At 45.6% G+C, this 21,383-nt stretch overlaps 1 protein-coding gene across 1 annotated transcript in view; it reads right to left on the reverse strand.

Moving 5' to 3' along the window:
• LOC106584735 (cingulin-like protein 1) overlaps positions 1-21,383 on the reverse strand; it is a 29,462-nt gene that overhangs the window by 6,738 nt on the left and 1,341 nt on the right. The window contains exons 2-17 of the mRNA XM_014170270.3: positions 19,270-21,191; positions 18,865-18,977; positions 17,354-17,459; positions 16,547-16,651; positions 15,763-15,911; positions 15,046-15,190; positions 13,977-14,189; positions 13,331-13,438; positions 12,646-12,744; positions 12,424-12,528; positions 12,028-12,180; positions 11,497-11,667; positions 10,726-10,878; positions 3,248-3,337; positions 2,171-2,254; positions 1,849-1,973 (exon numbers count right to left, since the gene is read on the reverse strand). Coding sequence (XP_014025745.3) covers positions 1,849-1,973; positions 2,171-2,254; positions 3,248-3,337; positions 10,726-10,878; positions 11,497-11,667; positions 12,028-12,180; positions 12,424-12,528; positions 12,646-12,744; positions 13,331-13,438; positions 13,977-14,189; positions 15,046-15,190; positions 15,763-15,911; positions 16,547-16,651; positions 17,354-17,459; positions 18,865-18,977; positions 19,270-21,012 — 3,662 coding nt within the window. The 5' untranslated portion in view covers positions 21,013-21,191. The remainder of the gene's footprint in view (positions 1-1,848; positions 1,974-2,170; positions 2,255-3,247; positions 3,338-10,725; positions 10,879-11,496; positions 11,668-12,027; positions 12,181-12,423; positions 12,529-12,645; positions 12,745-13,330; positions 13,439-13,976; positions 14,190-15,045; positions 15,191-15,762; positions 15,912-16,546; positions 16,652-17,353; positions 17,460-18,864; positions 18,978-19,269; positions 21,192-21,383) is intronic.

Genomic DNA, 21,383 nt, shown 5'->3' on the forward strand with positions numbered 1-21,383 from the left:
TCCAGCTCCCCTCTACTCGCATCCTCTCCAGCCTCCCCTCTCCTTGCAGCATCTTCACCTCACCTCTCCTCTCCCTCCAGCCTCCTCTCCTCTCCACCTCACCTCTCCACCTCTACCCTCCAGCTCACCTCTACCTCTCCACCTCTACCCTCCAGCTCACCTCTACCTCTCCACCTCACCCCTCCAGCTCACCTCTCCACCACTACCTCTCCACCTCTACCCTCCAGCTCACCTCTACCTCTCTACCTCTCCACCTCTACCCTCCAGCTCACCTCTCCACCTCTACCCTCCAGCTCACCTCTCCACCTCTACCCTCCAGCTCACCTCTCCACCTCTACCCTCCAGCTCACCTCTCCACCTCTACCCTCCAGCTCACCTCTCCACCTCTCCCGTCCAGCTCACCTTTCCACCTCTCCCGTCCAGCTCACCTCTCCACCTCTCCCGTCCAGCTCACCTCTCCACCTCTCCCGTCCAGCTCACATCTCCATCTCACCCCTCCAGCTCACCTCTACCTCTCCAGCTCACCTCTCCACCTCTACCCTCCAGCTCACCTCTACCCTCCAGCTCACCTCTCCACCTCTACCCTCCAGCTCACCTCTCCACCTCTACCCTCCAGCTCACCTCTCCACCTCTACCCTCCAGCTCACCTCTCCACCTCTACCCTCCAGCTCACCTTTCCAACTCTACCCTCCAGCTCACCCCTCCAGCTCAGCTCTACCTCGTCTCCTCTACCCTCCAGCTCACCTCTCCACCTCTCCCGTCCAGCTCACCTTTCCACCTCTCCCGTCCAGCTCACCTTTCCACCTCTCCTGTCCAGCTCACCTTTCCACCTCTCCCGTCCAGCTCACCTTTCCACCTCTCCTGTCCAGCTCACCTTTCCACCTCTCCCGTCCAGCTCACCTTTCCACCTCTCCCGTCCAGCTCACCTTTCCACCTCTCCCGTCCAGCTCACCTTTCCACCTCTCCCGTCCAGCTCACCTTTCCACCTCTCCCGTCCAGCTCACCTTTCCACCTCTACCCTCCAGCTCACCTCTCCACCTCTACCCTCCAGCTCACCTCTCCACCTCTACCCTCCAGCTCAGCTCTCCACCTCTCCCGTCCAGCTCACCTTTCCACCTCTCCCGTCCAGCTCACCTTTCCACCTCTCCTGTCCAGCTCACCTTTCCACCTCTCCTGTCCAGCTCACCTTTCCACCTCTCCTGTCCAGCTCACCTTTCCACCTCTACCCTCCAGCTCACCTTTCCACCTCTCCCGTCCAGCTCACCTTTCCACCTCTACCCTCCAGCTCACCTTTCCACCTCTACCCTCCAGCTCACCTTTCCACCTCTACCCTCCAGCTCACCTTTCCACCTCTACCCTCCAGCTCACCTTTCCACCTCTACCCTCCAGCTCACCTCTCCACCTCTCCCTTCCAGCTCACCTCTCCACCTCTCCAGTCCAGCTCACCTTTCCACCTCTCCAGTCCAGCTCACCTTTCCACCTCTCCTGTCCAGCTCACCTTTCCACCTCTACCCTCCAGCTCACCTTTCCACCTCTACCCTCCAGCTCACCTTTCCACCTCTACCCTCCAGCTCACCTTTCCACCTCTACCCTCCAGCTCACCTCTCCACCTCTCCCTTCCAGCTCACCTCTCCACCTCTCCAGTCCAGCTCACCTTTCCACCTCTCCAGTCCAGCTCACCTTTCCACCTCTCCTGTCCAGCTCACCTTTCCACCTCTCCCGTCCAGCTCACCTTTCCACCTCTCCCGTCCAGCTCACCTTTCCACCTCTCCCGTCCAGCTCACCTTTCCACCTCTCCTGTCCAGCTCACCTTTCCACCTCTCCCCACCAGCCTCCCCTCCATCTCACCTCTCCTCTCCCTCCAGCCTCCCCTCCAGCTCCTGGACCCTTCCCTCCAGTCTGGAGACCACAACATCCTGGTTGGACCTCTGGGAGCCCTCTAGATGAGACACCCTGCTCTTCAGATCCTTATTCTGGAGGAGAACAACAAAAGGGTGAGCACATATAAAAGAGACAGGAAACATGGGGAATGATTCAGGGGGTACCATATACAAGCAGGTTTAACCACCAATGATTCTGGGGGGTGACATATAGCAACTTCAACCACCAATGGAGAGGACTACATGTGAAGAGAGATGGGTGAGGAGGAGAAATTGAGAAAGTCCAGTACCTGTCTCTCCAGAGTGATCTTGTCACACTCCAGGTCCTGTCTGACTGCACTCTCCTGCAGCAGCTCAACTCTTATCAGCTCCATCTGTCAGCAGAGAAAACATTCACTACATACACACACTGATGAATACACCTTTCACATGAGAAAGGGCCATTCCCAGTCCATTGATGGACAGTTATTAAAACAGTGACGCTGTCAGAATCTCCCTCGTCATCAAAACAGTGATGCTGTCAGTAATGGTTCATTCAACAAAACCAAAGGGAATAATGCATTTACTTTCATCTCCAGGATCCAAAGACTGTATCCTCTACTGCCAGTCAGACAGGACTCAAAAACGGTCTCCTCTACTGCCAGTCAGACAGGACCCAAAGACTGTCTCCTCTACTGCCAGTCAGACAGGACCCAAAGACTGTCTCCTCTACTGCCAGTCAGACAGGACCCAAGGGCTCTATCCTCTACTGCCAGTCAGACAGGACCCAAAGACTGTATCCTCTACTGCCGGTCAGACAGGACCCAAAGACTGTCTGCTCTACTGCCAGTGAGACACTGCCCTCTCCAACTTGCCAGTAAAGGGAGAATGAATAATAGGTGACATCATTGCTCAGAATAGTTAGCTCTTCTTTGTCTTTTCAGGGAAACCAAAACAGAGTTGTGTCAATTAGTCTGAACCGATCTGCTGCCATGGCCTACTTCACACACACACACACACACACACACACACACACACACACACACACACACACACACACACACACACACACAGCTGTGTCAGCATTTCACAAACATACTGTACACAAACTCAGTAAACTTGAGAACAAAACTGGACATATATTTTTTTTTAAATCTCTGAACTTCCTTAGCCAGCAACTAAAGGCAGAGCAGGAAACGTGAGCATTCAGACCTAAATGTGTTCATGTAAAGTCTGAGTCATCTAGCATGATTCTATGACCCAGTCTACATTGTATGCTTGGCTGTGTGCCATTGGTGGAGGAGGGCCCTGTGTGTGTGTGTGTGTGTGTGTGTGTGTGTGTGTGTGTGTGTGTGTGTGTGTGTGTGTGTGTGTGTGTGTGTACTGGCCTGTTGTTTCCCTTGGTCCACTCTGTCCATCAGGAGATCTGCACTGTTCCTCTCCTCACTCAGATCACGTTCCAGATGGCTCACTTCACTCTGGGAAAGAGACATGTAATACTTATGTAGTGCTTATGGAGGTGTTATTTAAGGGTTATGAATGTGTTGTGAAGTCCTTGTGTAGGTGCCTTTATGTATTAGAACCATCTCGGTCCCGCATTTAAATGACTTTCAGCTTATAAAGGCTTCATAAGCACTACATAAATGTGTTACAAAGCAAAGTAGGTCATGCTTTATAAAGGGTTCATAAATGTGGCATAACTGTGTAACATAATCACCAATGTCAAATGTGACATAAGTTTATAACCCAATATGTCAAATATGCTATAAACGTGTGCTTTATAAAGGGTAGCATGTTGTGCTGAAGGATGTAATACTCTCTAAAGTGATGTCATACTCTCTAAAGTGATGTCATGTTAGTCACATTACACCTAATCTTGTTCCCAGACACTTCCACCGAAACGGTCTTTTGGACCAACACATCATACTTGGCCTTCATTAGTTAGGGTTAGGTTCTCACCCCCTCCCCTCCAGCTCACCTCTCCCCTCCAGCTCACCTCACCTCTCCCCTCCAGCTCACCTCACCTCACCCCTCCCCTCCAGCTCAGCTCACCTCACCTCTCCCCTCCCCTCCAGCTCAGCTCACCTCACCTCTCCCCTCCCCTCCAGCTCACCTCACCCCTCCAGCTCACCTCACCCCTCCAGCTCACCTCACCCCTCCAGCTCACCTCACCCCTCCAGCTCACCTCACCCCTCCAGCTCACCTCACCCTTCCAGCTCACCTCACCCTTCCAGCTCACCTCACCCTTCCAGCTCCCCCCAGCTCACCTCTCCCCTCCAGCTCCCCCCATCACCAACTACTAAAACAAAGAAACATTATAGACATGTTGATACATTTGCTTTTATTTGTATATTTTTACAAAAACAATACAAGTACATGAAATCCAGCAATGTAATTACATCGAACATTATACAGGACTGAATAGTGTAGCTTGTCCCTGAGCTGGTGGACCAATGGTTCTTGAAGCTCTTCCAGCTGGAGGTACTGCATGTTGGTTCCAACCTTAAAAGTAACAACAAAGAAAGTTCGCAGGCCTGTTAGGAAATGTCTTTGTCACACCATCTGTATAAGGTCTGTGCTGCAGCAAAAATACTCAATGGGGAAATGGGAAACTCGATTCAATTCGTATTATTATATTCCTCTTTAATTTACAAATCTCATGATGTGGCTACGAGACATGGCTGTATCTAGGCGGATTTGTATTTAGCTGATCCTGCTAGCTAGCTAAATTTTGGTTAGCTACCAATTGCTTTGAAGGTCACCATAATTATTTGAAATTACGATTGGAGGTAGCTACAGAATGTAATCTAACTCAACACTGAACTAGTACAAACTCATTTAAAATTACAATAAATAAAAAAGTTAACTTACCTGTTTTTTTGCTGTCCAGTGGCAGCACAAGTGGGCATTTCATTTGCAAACTCATCACATGATCAGCAATACAAAAAAAGTAATTCCAGAATTTTGGAAATGTTCTAAATAAATCAAATGTTATTTGTCACCTTACCGTGAAATGCTGAATACAACAGGTGTAGACCTTACCGTGAAATGCTTACTTACAGGCTCTAACCAACAATGCAGTTAAGAAAATATTTACTAAATAAACTAAAGTAGAGAAAAGTACAAATAAACTAAACAATAACGTGGCTATATACAGTCGGTACCGGTTAGTCAATGTGCAGCGGTACAGGTTAGTCGAGGTAATGGAGGTCATGTGTACATGTAGGTAGGGGTAAAGTGACTACGCATACATAATAAAGAGCGAGTCCCAAGTAATAATAGAAAAATGTCAATAACCATTCGTAATATGAAAAATAATTGTCTAAACATTAACAATGATTCATATTTAAGTGACTTTTGAATTTAAAAAAAATTGGGTTTTAAAACATGTACCAAGGTCAAATAAATGCCCCCAATGCGAATCACTGTATATGGAATACATATTGGCTTATAGAGCAAGAACTATTCTGGGTTCAGCAGTAAAAGTATTGTAGGTAACACTCAGTAGGGTCTGTAGAATGTATATGTGGTGTCAATTCAGGGGGCTGTGAATAATACGGAGTGTTGCTGGACTTTTAATCCACACATTCTATTGGCGGCCGAATCACATCGTGTGCACTTACTGCGCTACAGAAAATCCGCTAACCAAACACCACTGAATAAAAGGGCAACTACACTCAAAATGTTTCTTAGATTTGTTCCCCCCAGACCTCATAAGTCATCCCCGATGTGGTTTAAGCATTGTTGTGGGCACAGAAAATCAAATTGTTGTTTTTCTCTAACAAAAAAAAGTTTATTTTTTATTTTTTTATATAAAATAAAAAATTAAATTAAAAATTAGGGTAAACCCCACAAACAATTGAGGAAATCCAAAACTGAATTTGGGGAAAAAGTTGGCAAAAAAATATAAATTGATTTTAAAAAGGCCCTACGAATGTTTTTTGCTGTGCGTGACTGCACTTTAGAGTGTACGTCATCCTGTAGCAAAGCATTTTGGGGGAAGTTGAGGTCAGATCCAATATTGACTATGCACCCAGGAGGGAAAGAGGTTGGGCCATCCTAGAAATGTTTTAGTGAAATATAATATATAGAATTTAACAGACGCTTTTATCCAAAAGAGACTTCCAGTCATGCGTGAATACATTTTAACTTATGGGTGATCCTGGGAATCGAACCCAATATCATGGCGGTGCAACGCTCTACCAAGATGCATGACAGGGTTATAAATGCTTTGTGAAGCCTCAATTTATGATTTATTAAGCCTTTATTAAGCAGTGCTTATGCCACCCTTAATAAAAGCACAGGTTTATGCCATATTTGACATAGTGGGTTATGTCACACCATTAAGCCACATTTATGAACCCTTTATAAAACATGGAATATAGTTATAGATGATTTAAAAACACATTTATGTAGTGTTTTATGAAGGATTTATGAAGCTGCACGTCATTAAAAACAGGACCCCATAGCTTTATAACTATTAAGACATTAGTTATATTTGTACAGACTGGTCCATCAACTCTGACTGTTGTTCTGTTACAAGTCAGACCAGGACCTTTGACCTTTCAGTATCAAACAATGGTGAGTCAACAGTGAACTCAATGTTTTGCCATCAGTTAACAACAGTTAATTTTTCAGCGAGAATTAGCCAGCGCTGCTCTTTTCCAGTCCATGTCAGTCTACAGGTATAAATAGAGGCAGCAGGTAAACAACACAGAGGAGACATATCATACAAAAACAGACTGGGACGCTTCTAACACAATCTGAAGGGAAGAGAGAAAGAAATTAACAGGGGTCTATGTCCAACAGTGTGTCTTGCAGTACAGGGGTGTCATGACTTTGACCTGTGGGTAAGGTTTATGACCCCCCCCCCCATAAATACCTTTCTCCCTTCCCTCTCTCTCTGATTCTACTGAAGGACTCTTGAATAGCCTTTGTTAAACATAGAGAGTCTGGGAACATCAAACAAGTGGGGGGAAAGGAACCATATTTCGGTAATAGAACCAGTTGTAAATATGCATTGGTACTTAATGTATATGATGTCTGTTCGGTTGTCATCTGAGACATTATGACTGATGACAGGACGACAAACTGTATCTGGGAAAGTCTACACATTCTAGTTATCAGATTCACATGGAATTGTTGTGCAATTTAAATGAAACTATTTGTGAAAAGATTAAATGTAATTTTAGCTTCCAAATGAGAGAATTGGGTTTTCATAAGGTTAGAGCTCTGTTCAATCAGAGGCCCGCCCCTGTGAAGAGACATGGGCTATAAACTATGAAACACACCCTTCTCTCCCTCCACTCTATAAGCCCTTGACGAAAATGTAACTTTCTGTTCCGAGTACGCGAGGCCTGCAGCCTCTGTGTTAACCTGTTAGGGCTAGGAGGCAGTATTGACACGGCCGGATAAAAAACGTACCAGATTTAATCTGGTTACTACTCCTGCCCAGTAACTAGAATATGCATATAATTATTGGCTTTGGATAGAAAACACCCTAAAGTTTCTAAAACTGTTTGAATGGTGTCTGTGAGTATAACAGAACTCATATGGCAGGCCAAAACCTGAGAAGATTCCATGCAGGAAGTGGCCTGTCTGACAAGTTGTTGTTCATCTTGGCTCTTTTTATTGAAGACTGAGGATCTTTGCTATAACGTGACACTTCCTACGGCTCCCATAGGCTCTCAGAGCCCGGGAAAAAGCGGAATGATATCGAGGCAGCCTCTGGCTGAAACACATTATCGCGTTTGGCAAGTGGCCGATCAGAGTACTATGGGCTTAGGCGCGTGCCCGAGTCGACCCCATGCTTTATTTTCTTTCATCTGTTTACCTAAACGCAGATTCCCGGTCGGAATATTATCGCTTTTTTACGAGAAAAATGGCATAAAAATTGATTTTAAACAGCGGTTGACATGCTTCGAAGTACGGTAATGGAATATTTAGAATTTTTTTGTCACGAAATGCGCCATGCTCGTCACCCTTATTTACCCTTTCGGATAGTGTCTTGAATGCACAAACAAAACGCCGCTATTTGGATATAACAATGGATTATTTGGGACCAAACCAACATTTGTTATTGAAGTAGAAGTCCTGGGAGTGCATTCTGACGAAGAACAGCAAAGGTAATAAAAATGTTCTTATAGTAAATCTGACTTTGGTGAGTGCTAAACTTGCTGGGTGTCTAAATAGCTAGCCCTGTGATGCCAGGCTATCTACTGAGAATATTGCAAAATGTGCTTTCACCGAAAAGCTATTTTAAAACCGGACATATCGAGTGCATAGAGGAGTTCTGTATCTATAATTCTTAAAATAATTGTTGTGTTTTTTGGGAACGTTTATCGTGAGTAATTTAGTAAATTCACCGGCAGTGTTCGGTGGGAATGCTAGTCACATGCTAGTCACATGCTAATGTAAAAAGCTGTTTTTTTATATAAATATGAACTTGATTGAACAAAACATGCATGTATTGTATAACATAATGTCCTAGGGTTGTCATCTGATGAAGATCATCAAAGGTTAGTGCTGCATTTAGCTGTGGTTTGGGTTTATGTGACATTATATGCTAGCTTGAAAAATGGGTGTCTGATTATTTCTGGCTGTGTACTCTGCTGACATAATCTAATGTTTTGCTTTCGTTGTAAAGCGTTTTTGAAATCGGACAGTGTGGTTAGATTAACGAGAGTCTTGTCTTTAAAATGGTGTAAAATAGTCATATGTTTGAAAAATTGAAGTTTTTGCATTTTTGAGGTATTTGAATAACGCGCCACGGGATTACACTGGCTGTTGAGTAGGTGGGACACAAGCGTCCCACCTAGCCCATAGACGTTAAAAGGGCGAATAACTTTCTGTTCCGAGGACGTGAGGATGACGGTCCCATACGTTAAAAGGACTAACATGTCACCTACAGAACTAAGCTAACCTCAGCGTGAGCTTTGGTTGTGAATGGTATGAATTTTGAACTCCAATTCACTAAAAAAGTGAGACATCCTAGCCGTTGAGTTAGCAACAGCAGCTGTAAACGTGGGCTAGGAAAGGACGGACAACGTATCCAGTCTAACATACAATGACGATACTACGACGTATCCAATTGACCACCAGTGACATTCTTCCGAGGACAGGAAGATCTCTGTTGGCCAACACGACCAGCATCTACGACCAACCTACCGAAGCGCAGCTCAGAGTAAATATTTATTGCATTTCCATTTTCCACACGACATAGAACACATAAGATTTTTTTATTTATTTACGATAGCACAGCTTCTCCCTTTGTTCCTCAGTCTTCCCGCTCTTTCACTCAAACCCAACCCCCTTTCCTTTGTGTAACCAGACGTCATGCCGTCTCCGTCCACCAGGGACGTTTTCTGTATGACATAATTTGCATTCTGTGTGATTAGTTAGGTATTTAGTAAATAAATAATTGAACCCAATTTTGTATTGCTGATTCAACTTGTTAGCCAGGGTTCGTGAAGATAAGCAAGAATTTACAACTTTCAGATGAGGCTGAAATAAGGTGACGATTAATATTGACTGCTATTGATGTAAAATATTACTAGGTCTTTAAGAGTTTATTCGGAAGATAACAGCTCTATAAACACTCTTTCGTGGTGCCCCGACTTTCTAGTTAATTACATTTACATGATTAGCTCAATCAGGTAATATTAATTACAGAGAAAGGATTTTATAGAATAGCATGTCATATCACTTAATCCGGCATAGCCAAAGACACGACAGGGGTCTATGTCCAACAGTGTGTCCTGCAGTACAGGGCCTATGTCCAACAGTGTGTCCTGCAGTGCAGGGGTCTATGTCCAACAGTGTGTCCTGCAGTACAGGGCCTATGTCCAACAGTGTGTCCTGCAGTACAGGGTCTATGTCCAACAGTGTGTCCTGCAGTACAGGGCCTATGTCCAACAGTGTGTCCTGCAGTACAGGGGCCTATGTCCAACAGTGTGTCCTGCAGTACAGGGGCCTATGTCCAACAGTGTGCCTTGCAGTACAGGGGCCTATGTCCAACAGTGTGCCTTGCAGTACAGGGGCCTATGTCCAACAGTGTGCCTTGCAGTACAGGGGTCTATGTCCAACAGTGTGTCCTGCAGTACAGGGGTCTATGTCCAACAGTGTGTCCTGCAGTACAGGGCCTATGTCCAACAGTGTGTCTTGCAGTACAGGGGCCTATATCCAACAGTGTGTCCTGCAGTACAGGGGTCTATGTCCAACAGTGTGTCCTGTAGTACAGGGGTCTATGTCCAACAGTGTGTCCTGCAGTACAGGGGTCTATGTCCAACAGTGTGTCCTGTAGTACAGGGGTCTATGTCCAACAGTGTGTCCTGTAGTACAGGGGTCTATGTCCAACAGTGTGTCCTGTAGTACAGGGGTCTATGTCCAACAGTGTGTCCTGTAGTACAGGGGTCTATGTCCAACAGTGTGTCCTGCAGTACAGGGGTCTATGTCCAACAGTGTGTCCTGTAGTACAGGGGTCTATATCCAACAGTGTGTCCTGCAGTACAGGGGTCTATGTCCAACAGTGTGTCCTGTAGTACAGGGGTCTATGTCCAACAGTGTGTCCTGTAGTACAGGGGTCTATGTCCAACAGTGTGTCCTGTAGTACAGGGGTCTATGTCCAACAGTGTGTCCTGTAGTACAGGGGTCTATGTCCAACAGTGTGTCCTGTAGTACAGGGGTCTATGTCCAACAGTGTGTCCTGCAGTACAGGGGTCTATGTCCAACAGTGTGTCCTGTAGTACAGGGGTCTATGTCCAACAGTGTGTCCTGTAGTACAGGGGTCTATGTCCAACAGTGTGTCCTGCAGTACAGGGGTGCCTCACGGATGTGTTTTGAGTTCAGCACTTCAGCCAGTCAGTACCTCCATGAGTTTGACCTTTCGGGCGTGGTCCTCGTGGGCGTGTGCGTTCCTCTCCTCCAGCTCCTCCACCTTCCTCTCCAGCTGTCTGCCTCTCTGCTGGGCCTCCTCCCACTCTCTACGACCCCGCTCCAGACCCTGCTCCAGGGGAAGCAGCTGAACACACACACATCATATTATAACACACAGAACACATTGAACACACACACACACATTATAATACACACACAGAACATAGGTAGACAACTCTGGTTCAAACCCAGTCAGAGACAGGTTCAGGGACATAGAACAACACACACCATAACACAAACACACAGAACATAACACATAACACACGACATAGAACATAACACAGCACATCACACACACACAGAGATCTTAACACAAGACATTGAACATCACACACACAGAACGTAACACACGACATAGAACATAACACACACACAGACAGAACTTGGTGAACATCAACATAGCCTTCATTTCAACATGTTTACAGCTGAACTTTACTTCAGTCCCCTCTCCTGATAAACCTTTTAGCTCTACAATCACTCCTCACCTCCTTATCTCTGAAGCGTGAGAGACAGAAAGAGAGAGACCGAGAGAGCGTGAGAGAGAGAAAGATTAATTGAATAGAGAGACCGAGAGCGTGAGAGAGAGAGAGAAAGAGAGAGAGAGAAAGTTGAATTGAATAGAGAGAGAGAGAGAGTATAAATCAAAGTTAGAATATGATCCATCCATTGGTGACTCATCAGGGGGGAAAAATGTGTGCCACACCTCTTCCTGCAGTTTTCTGGCAGTCTGTAGGGATTTCTCCAGCTCCACTCCCTTTTCCTGCAGCTGTTGTTGGAGCTCAGACAGCACAGAGTGGCTCTTCTCTCTGACTTCATCAACCTGGAGCTGGAGCTTCTCAGTGGACACCTCACAGCCCTCTACTATAGTACTCATCTGGAGGGGTGGGGGCAGCGAGAGAGAGACAGAGACAGAGAGGGGGGGCAGAGAAAAAGAGGGGGAGGGCAGAGAGAGAGATGTAAGAGTGAGACAGACTTGAATGGTATGAATTTAACATTCCCCCCATGACAGATACGGGTTTTAAAGAAAATTCATACAACCAGTATCATTTGTACTGGTGACAACTCTAGGGTAAATGCATGACTATTATAACTATTTAAAAACCCAGCAGCACTGTAGAGTGGCAATCAATAAAGTGGAGGTCGATAAAATCTTCCGCTCCTCCGCATAGAAACACAGTGTTCTTCTCAGTGACCTATGACCTAGCCCCTCTCTCTCTCCCCCTCCCTCCCTCACCTCCTTCTGCAGTTCCTCCACAGTGCTGTTCTGCAGTCTCCTCTCCTCGTCCAGATCACTCTTCATCCTCTTCAACTCCTCTGTTCTTCTCCTCTCCTCCTTCAGCCTCTCCTTCACCTCCCTGTGCTGGTGGTTCAGCTGTGTCATCTCACTCTGTGGGGACACACACACACACACACACACACACACACACACACACACACACACACACCTGTGTTATTGTGTGGCAGAACTACAACAACAACTAACTCAACAACATGTTTTCCAAGTTGGACGTACTCTGTGCTAAGGAGATGTTTACCAGCGAGTTCTGAATACTGTATATTACTGGGTACATTGACTCCAGCACCTGATACAGTACGACCTGTATGGTCCTTGTATCCACTCTGCACTCACCTGTACATTCTCCAGACATACGAGAAGGGCTTTGTTTGCCTGGGACATCTCCTCTTCCTTCTCCCTCACCTCCACTAGAGTCTCCTCAACCTGCCGTTTCTCCCTCTGTGGAATCACATCTGTAATAAATATACCTTCAATACCTGGCCATGCATTTTCACAGAACATCTAAATTCATTCAGTCTATATTGTGTGTGTTTTCTTTTTCTCTCTCTACCTCACCTTGAGTTGCTCTATGCGTTTCACCAGCTGTCTCTGCAGGGTTTTGGAGTCCTTGATGACGAGGTTAAGCTGCTCCACCCTGCTCTCCAGCTCCTCCACCTTGGTTAGTGAGGAGACGGGACACATCATCACATCAAATGGACAAGATCCGTACTCCTGCTCTGAGACATTTAATGAATACGGACCCTGATATTATTTTCTGGATATATTGTAAAGAGCATTATGGGTATTGTAGTACATCATTTTGGGTTCTGTAGTATAGAGCATTATAGGTATTGTAGTACATAATGATGGGTTCTGTGGTACAGAGCATTATGGGCATTGTAGTACATGATGGGTTCTGTAGTAGAACATTATGGGTATTGTAGTACGTAATGATGGGTTCTGTAGTACAGAGCATTATGGGTATTGTAGTACATGATGGGTTCTGTAGTATAGAGCATTGTGGGTACTGTAGTACATCCATCTGCAATACCTGTCCCCTAGTACATCACGATAGGTTCTGTAGTACAGAGCATTATGGGTATTGTAGTACATCATGATGGGTTCTGTAGTATAGAGCATTATGGGTATTGTAGTACATAATGATGGGTTCTGTGGTACAGAGCATTATGGGCATTGTAGTACATGATGGGTTCTGTAGTATAGAGCATTATGGGTACTGTAGTACATCCATCTGCAATACCTGTGCCCTCAGTTCCTCCCTCTCCTGCATCAGCTGATTCACCTGTCCCCGTGCCTCCCCTCTCTCCTCCTCCATCTCCCTCTTGTCCTGGCTCAGCACTGTGTTACTCTAGCAGGGAGAGAGGAGGTAGTATACACAGGAGATGGGTGGAATATTAGTAGAAAAAAAACCTGGGATCAAACTCACAACCTTCTGCATTCCAACACATTGAAACTCAAAGTCAACTAATATATGACAAATGTAAATATATATATAGCCACTTGGGACACAGGGGGGAAAAGTACCTCAAGTCTGTTCTACTCAGGTGGTGGAAAAGTAAAAGTAAAGATACCTTAATAGAAAAATGAAAGTCACCCAATAAAATACTACTTGAGTAAAAGTCTAAAAGTATTTGTGTTTTAAATAAACTTAAGTATCAAAAGTACAAGTAAAAATCATTTCAAATTCCTTAAATTAAGCAAACCAGAAAAGTACATTATTTTCTTTAGGAATGTAGTGAAGTAAAAGTAGTCAAAAATATAAATAGTAAAGTAATGTACAGATACCCAAAAAAACTACTTAAGTAGTACTTTAAAGTATTTTTACTAAAGTAATTTACACCACTGGTTCTACTAGTAGTAGCATGTCCCTTATCTCAATTCAATACCTCTTTCACCTCCTCAACTTCCTCTCGGAGCTTCTGCACCTCCTTGTCGCGCACCTCCTTCATAATGCCCAGCTCCTTGTCATGACTCTCCACCTCCTCGTTCAGCGCTCCCTTCAGGGCGGTCAGCTCCCTCTCCCTCCAGTGTAGCACCTCCTCCTGCTCCTCCTGCACCTGAATGAGCCCCTGGAAGTCCAACCGCAGCTGTGCCAGGTCCTAACACAGACACGGAGTTAATTGATATAATCCAGCTGTGCCAGGTCCTAACACAGACACAGAGTTAATTGATATAATCCAGCTGTGCCAGGTCCTAACACAGACACAGAGTTAATTTATATAATCCAGCTGGGCCAGGTCCTAACACAGACACAGAGTTAATTTATATAATCCAGCTGGGCCAGGTCCTAACACAGACACAGAGTTAATTTATATAATCCAGCTGGGCCAGGTCCTAACACAGACACGGAGTTAATTTATATAATCCAGCTGGGCCAGGTCCTAACACAGACACAGAGTTAATTTATATAATCCAGCTGGGCCAGGTCCAAACACAGAAAACTGAGTTAATTGATATGATCCAGTAATTCGAACTCAAACCCTGTGCTTCAACCTTTCCACCTGATAGCTGCTGTGTGGTGAGCATTCAGGCACCAAAATGGCCACCGTGCATCACTGAGGTGGGTGCTACACATTGATGGTGGAGGAGGTGAGTTTCCTCCTACTATGTAAAGTGCTTTGAGAACCTCAGCTGGTAGAAAAGCGCTATATTAAATCTAATGTATTATTATGTACGTCTGTGTGTGTCACATGGTTGGGCCACATCCTACCATAGACAGGTATCAATTAAACATAACTTGTATAATACGGTAGAAGGAGCTTTCCTCACCCAGATTAAGACCTGGATTAGAAATCATCAAGGGAGAATCTTCACTGAAGGTTTGTCGTTGTCCAGGACTAGACTTAATCTCGGTCCAGGAAACCCGATTTATAAAACACACAATAGTCTGAACTCAAAGTACACACTTGGAATAAACGGAATGTTTTGAGCAAGAATATCAACTCGTCACCTTACCTTTAGAAGGAGCTGTTTCTCTGTGCTGTCTGCCTGTGTTGTGTTCTTAGCCTGGTCCAGCTCATCATGCATCTCAGACAGCTGCTGCTGGAGGTCCTTCATCTCTGTACGGCCCTGCTCTCGCTCAGTCTTCACCTGGACTAGCCTGGCAATAGAAATAATACAACAGAATAGAATCTTATTTGCACTCGATAGGGAATTTAATATTACAGAGCACCAGAGAAATCATACTATGTCAAGACGTTGTGAGGCAATTAGCGAAATGCTTACACCTGTTCAATTCTTTCAGATCCTTTTTATTTATTTTTTAATTTCACCAGGTAGGCTAGTTGAGAACAAGTTCTCATTTACAACTGCGACCTGGCCAAGATAAAGCAAAGCAGTGCGACACAAACAACAACGCAGAGTTAAACATGGAATAAACAAAACATACAGTCAATAACACAATAGAAGAAAAAAAATCTGTATACAATGTGTGCAAATGAAGTAAAGAGGTAAGGCAATAAATAGGCCAATAGTTGTCGAAGTAATTACAGTTTAGCAAATGAACACTGGAGTGATAGATGTGCAGTTGAGGATGTGTAAGTAGAGATACTGGTGTGCTACAGTAGTTCCTAGGGAATAGGGACTTATAATAATCATCAAGGCGGATTATGGTCCTAAACACAATCCCAAAATGACTTCTAGACCCCGATGCACTTGTGGAAATGTTCTTACTCCTCTATGGCGACCTCAAGCTCCGCCTCCATCTGTGCCAGCCTATCCCGTAGCGTGGAGAGTTCTTCCTGTCTCCTGTCCAGTTCCTCCTGAATAGTCTTCATGTCTGTCTGAGCCTTGTAACACACCTCCGCCAGACTCCGACCACTCTGCAGGGGACACAGTGCATTCAACTAAAGTAGGTCAGAATAACCACATATAAACGATCACCCCAAAAATAACGCCATCTGCAAAATCAGTACTAGTGAGAATAAACGAGTCTGAGCTGGACTCCATGCACATAAGGAGAAAACAAGTACAAATCTCTTGCTAAAAGTACTATATTGTACTGTACTGTATTGTACTGTATCGTACTGTATTGTACTGTATTGTAGTGTACTGTATTGTACTGTACTGCAGTGTATTGTATCGTACTGTACTGTATCGTACTGTGTTGTACTACACTGTATCGTACTGTACTGTACTGCACTGTATTGTATTGTACTGTATCGTACTGTACTGCACTGTATTGTACTGTACTACACTGTATCGTACTGTACTGCACTGTATTGTATTGTACTGCACTGTATTGTATTGTACTGTGTTGTACTACACTGTATCGTACTGTACTGCACTGTATTGTATTGTATCGTACTGCACTGTATTGTATTGTACTGTATTGTAATGTATTCTGTACTGTGTATTGTACTGCACTGTATCGTACTGTATTGTATATTGTACTGTATCGTACCTTATTGTACTGTACTGTATATTGTACTATATTGTGTATTGTATTGTACTGCACCATGGTCTTATGCTCCAGCTGTGTCATCAGCTGTGACACCTCTCTCTCCAGCTCTGCTCCTGTCTTCTGAAGCTCCTTGGCCTCCTTGGCCATAGCAGCATAGTCCTACAACAGGTCCAACAACACATCACAAACCTGCTTCTGCCTCACAGACAGACACAGTACTTTCCTTTACACTGAAATACAACACGGAAATACATAGGTATTTACACAGATATGAATGTATTAGTATAACACGTAAGATTGTAATGCTTCTATATGGAAGTCTCAACCATCTGTGTAAACTACAGCAGTGGTTCTCAAACGTTTTGGCTGGGGATCCTCTAGGACAGTACAGCCAACCATCTGAACCATGTCTGTCCTGGGGATCCCCTAGGACAGTACAGCCATCCATCTGAACCATGTCTGGTTGGGGATCCTCTAGGGCAGTACAGCCAACCATCTGAACCATGTCTGTCCTGGGGATCCCCTAGGACAGCACAGCCAACCATCTGAACCATGTCTGTCCTGGGGATCCCCTAGGACAGCACAGCCAACCATCTGAACCATGTCTGTCCTGGGAATCCCCTAGGACAGTACAGCCATCCATCTGAACCATGTCTGGTTGGGGATCCTCTAGGGCAGCACAGCCATCCATCTGAACCATGTCTGTCCTGGGAATCCCCTAGGACAGTACAGCCATCCATCTGAACCATATCTGGTTGGGGATCCTCTAGGGCAGCACAGCCATCCATCTGAACCATGTCTGTCCTGGGGATCCCCTAGGACAGTACAGCCATCCATCTGAACCATGTCATCCAACCTCACCCTTATCTCCTCCTCCACGTAATCTGCAGTCTTCCACTTCAGTTGGTTGATTCTGTCAAACACCAGGTTCACCTTCGTCTCAGTGATGGAGGTTTTATCAGTAGTCCTGAGGGAATACCAACAACCAGACACACGGAATTCAATGACACCAGCATACCCCAGTCATATAACTAGCATACAGAACAGCATACCCCAGTCATATAACTAGCATACAGAACAGCACACCCCAGTCATATAACTAGCATACAGAACAGCACACCCCAGTCATATAACTAGCATACAGAACAGCATACCCCAGTCATATAACTAGCATACAGAACAGCATACCCCAGTCATATAACTAGCATACAGAACAACATACCCCAGTCATATAACTAGCATACACAACAACATAACACTTATATAGATACTGTGTGTGGGAAATCTGCAGGCATTCTGTATGTAAGATAATGAAGGGTACAATTCAAATAAAATTGTATTGGTCACATACACATGGTTAGCAGATGTTATTGCGAGTGTAGTGAAATGCTTGCGCTTCTCGTTCCCAACAGTGCAGCAATATCTAACAAGTAATATCTAACAATTCCACAACAACTACCTAATATACACCAATCTAAGTAAAGGAATGGAATAAGAATATATAAATATATGGATGAGCAATGTCAGAGCGGCATAGACTAAGATGCAATAGATAGTATAGAATACAGTATATACATATGAGATGAGTAATGCAAGATATGTAAACATTATTAAAGTGACTAGTAGCTTTGTGCTACAGACACAGAGCCTGACAGAGCCTCCACTTCCAGGTTTCCTCACGTGCGTTCAAGACCTTGGCTGAATGGCAACGCCAGACTAAAACGTTGATATTAATATGTGCCATTTACACTGACGCTTTAATCCAAAGTGATTTACAGTCATGCGTGAATACGTTTTACATACGGGTGGTCCCCGGGAATCGAACCCACCATCCTGGCTTTGCAAGCTCCATTCTATACTAACTGAGCTACAGAGGATCGACATATTTCAGATGTTGCCAGTTTTATATAACTCACGACAGTGAGGAGGTGAACCTGATATTCCATTGTTGGCTATTTGGAAGGGTGTTCATCATCGTAGTCTGTATTCCTGAACTGGCGTGTGTGTGTGTTTGCGTTTGCGTGTGAGCAATCCTTTTTAAGACTAACAACTGTACGTCACAGAGAGACTCCCTCAGATCATCAAAGGCAGGATATGAGGAATGTGTAATGGTCACTTGGGATCAGGATCGGGGGTCATTAAGTTCCATTTTAATTCAGTCAATTCAAAAAGTAAACTGAAATTCCAAACCTCCTCTTTGGAATGGAATGGGATCGGAATTGATCCCAACCCTCTTTGGGGAAAACATTCCAGCTGGCATCTTTCCAAGGAAGTTCTGTCACACCTCAAAAAACCTCCAGGTAAAATAAAAGTTAAATAGGTAAAAGAATCATGACAATACTCAGTGGTTGATTTAGTCCAGTGTTACTCACCCATCATTGAGGTAAGTGAACAGTATCTTTTTGGTGGTGTCTTCATTTGGTTGTGGTTCAATTGAGACCTCGTGCTGACCCCTCTGACCTTCCAGAAGATCTGGAGTGATGATCTGATTAAATGAACACACAACAGAATATCAAGGTGTATCAATCAATTAATCAATCAATCAATCAAAAGAATGCTTTACAGTAACCTGACCGGGACCCTCAAAGAGCAAGCAAAAGCACAGTAGCAAAAGCACAGTAGCAAAAGCACAGTAGCAAAAGCACAGTAGCAAAGGCACAGTTGCAAGAAAAAAACATAGAAGGAATCAAAATATATATATATATATATATATATATATATATATTTTTTTTTTAACTCTTTAAACCGAGTAAAACCTCTAAAGCTAATCTCTTTACCTGAATGTCTCTCTCTGACTCCTCCTCCGTGTGGTTGAGAGACCTGGATCTGGTCATGAAGGTCTTCTCAACTCTGTACAGCACATTCACTGCTCTGGATGACCTACCGCTAAGCTCCTTCTCCTCCCAATGTAGTTTATTAAACATCACGGTGGAGGGTCCGTTGGCCCCTCTCACCTTAGGTGACCCTGGGGCGCTGGTGGAACCGCCTGGAGTCTCTCCCCTGGCCCCTCTGATGACCGAGGCAGGGCTGGAGGAGTCCAATGGGTATGAGTGACACTGTTGTCTGCTGTCCACGCTACGTGACCTCCTCCGGTCCTCAGGGGCTATCCTCCCTCTCCTAGGCCCAGCTCGGCCTATCTGTTGGGGGCTGTCGAACTGGTTGATCAGGCTACCTATGGAGGAGATGGGCTCTGTGTCCACGGAGTTTGGGGATCTTCTGGGGATGTTGGTGACCTCATTTGGGGGGCTTAGTAAGGTGGCCAAAGAAGAGTGGTGGAGCGCTGGGGCCAAGACAGGGGCAGGGCCTGGGCATTTGGTCTGGGTGGGGGCTGAGACAGGGGCAGGGCCTGGGCATTTGGTCTGGGTGGGGGCTGAGACAAGGGCAGGGCCTGGGCATTTGGTCTGGGTGGGGGCCAAGACAGGGGCAGGGCCTGGGCATTTGGTCTGGGTGGGGGCCAAGACAGGGGCAGGGCCTGGGCATTTGGTCTGGGTGGGGGATGAGACAGGGGCAGGGCCTGGGCATTGGGTCTGGCTGGTGGCCGAGACAGGGGTGGGGGCCCTCTCTACACCCCCAGCAGGCAGAGGGATCCTGGCTGCTCCTGGTCTAGGCCCTGCAGCCTGGATCAGTGTGGTCCCTGCCCCACTCTGGAGACCCCTGGTGAGAAGTCCCGGCCTAGGTACAGTAGGGGGAACAGAGAGTCTTCGGGTGGAGAGTAAGAGGGGGCTGAGGCTGTTCCTGTCTGGGTTGTAGGGTTTCAGCAGCTCTGGGTGTCTCTGGAAGTTCAACATCGTGTTAGATGTCAGCACGGTCCTCTGCGACTGCTGTAAATCTGACTCCTGGAAGTCGTACATGAACGCAGCGGACGCCAGCGGAATCCTCTGTGACTCCCTATCCTCAGTCAGAGCACCTCCACGAGCATACTCCCTCTGGTGGTTGGGAAGTCTGCGCTCCACATTGGGACTACCGAATGAAGATCGCTCCACATTGGGACTACCGAATGAAGATCGCTCCACATTGGGACTACCGAATGAAGATCGCTCCACATTGGGACTACCGAATGAAGATCGCTCCACATTGGGACTACCGAATGAAGATCGCTCCACATTGGGACTACCGAATGAAGATCGCTCCACATTGGGACTACCGAATGAAGATCGCTCCACATTGGGACTACCGAATGAAGATCGCTCCACATTGGGACTACCGAATGAAGATCCCTCCACATTGGGACTACCGAATGAAGATCCCTCCACATTGGGACTACCGAATGAAGATCGCCCATCATTCAACATGAAGGTGTACTCAGACTGGCTGTGGGCGTTGACAAACACTTCCAGGTGGTCCCAGTTCCTGCTGTAGCTCTCCAGTCCACCAGATGGCAGAGCTGCTCTACTATCCCCATTCAATACAACGTAAGGAAGACCCTCAATCCCCTGGACTTGTACCCTAACCCCGAACATGCAGCTGCTGTCGCTGTGAGGGCGAGGGCTGCCTCTGGGACCAGGCCTAGGCTGCTGCATGTTGTAGCCCTGTTGTATTCTACTGAAGTCTGGAGAAGAGCCACTCACTCAGTGTCTGTGAGACTCCCTTTATAGAGAGTCAACTTAGAGACAACGTTAAGACAACGTTGTGTGTTTGCTGGGTCCACACTAGTCCTGAATGAATAGAGGACCTCCCTCAGAACTGAAGAGATTCACAGCTATAAAAGACGCCAAATACAACACGTTAGAGGCTGATGCATTATTACCACGGCTCTTCTTGACCTGGAGGCTCCAATAACCACCCCTGTGTTTACAACAGTTTAACCCCGGGGAAAAAAATACATCACTTTCTATGGCATCAGCTGGATGAGGTGGACTGTTTACAAAACAAAGAGAAGTCATGTGGACCA

Source organism: Salmo salar, chromosome 23 (genome assembly GCF_965601325.2).
Source record: "Salmo salar chromosome 23, fSalSal1, whole genome shotgun sequence".
NCBI lineage: Eukaryota > Metazoa > Chordata > Actinopteri > Salmoniformes > Salmonidae > Salmo > Salmo salar.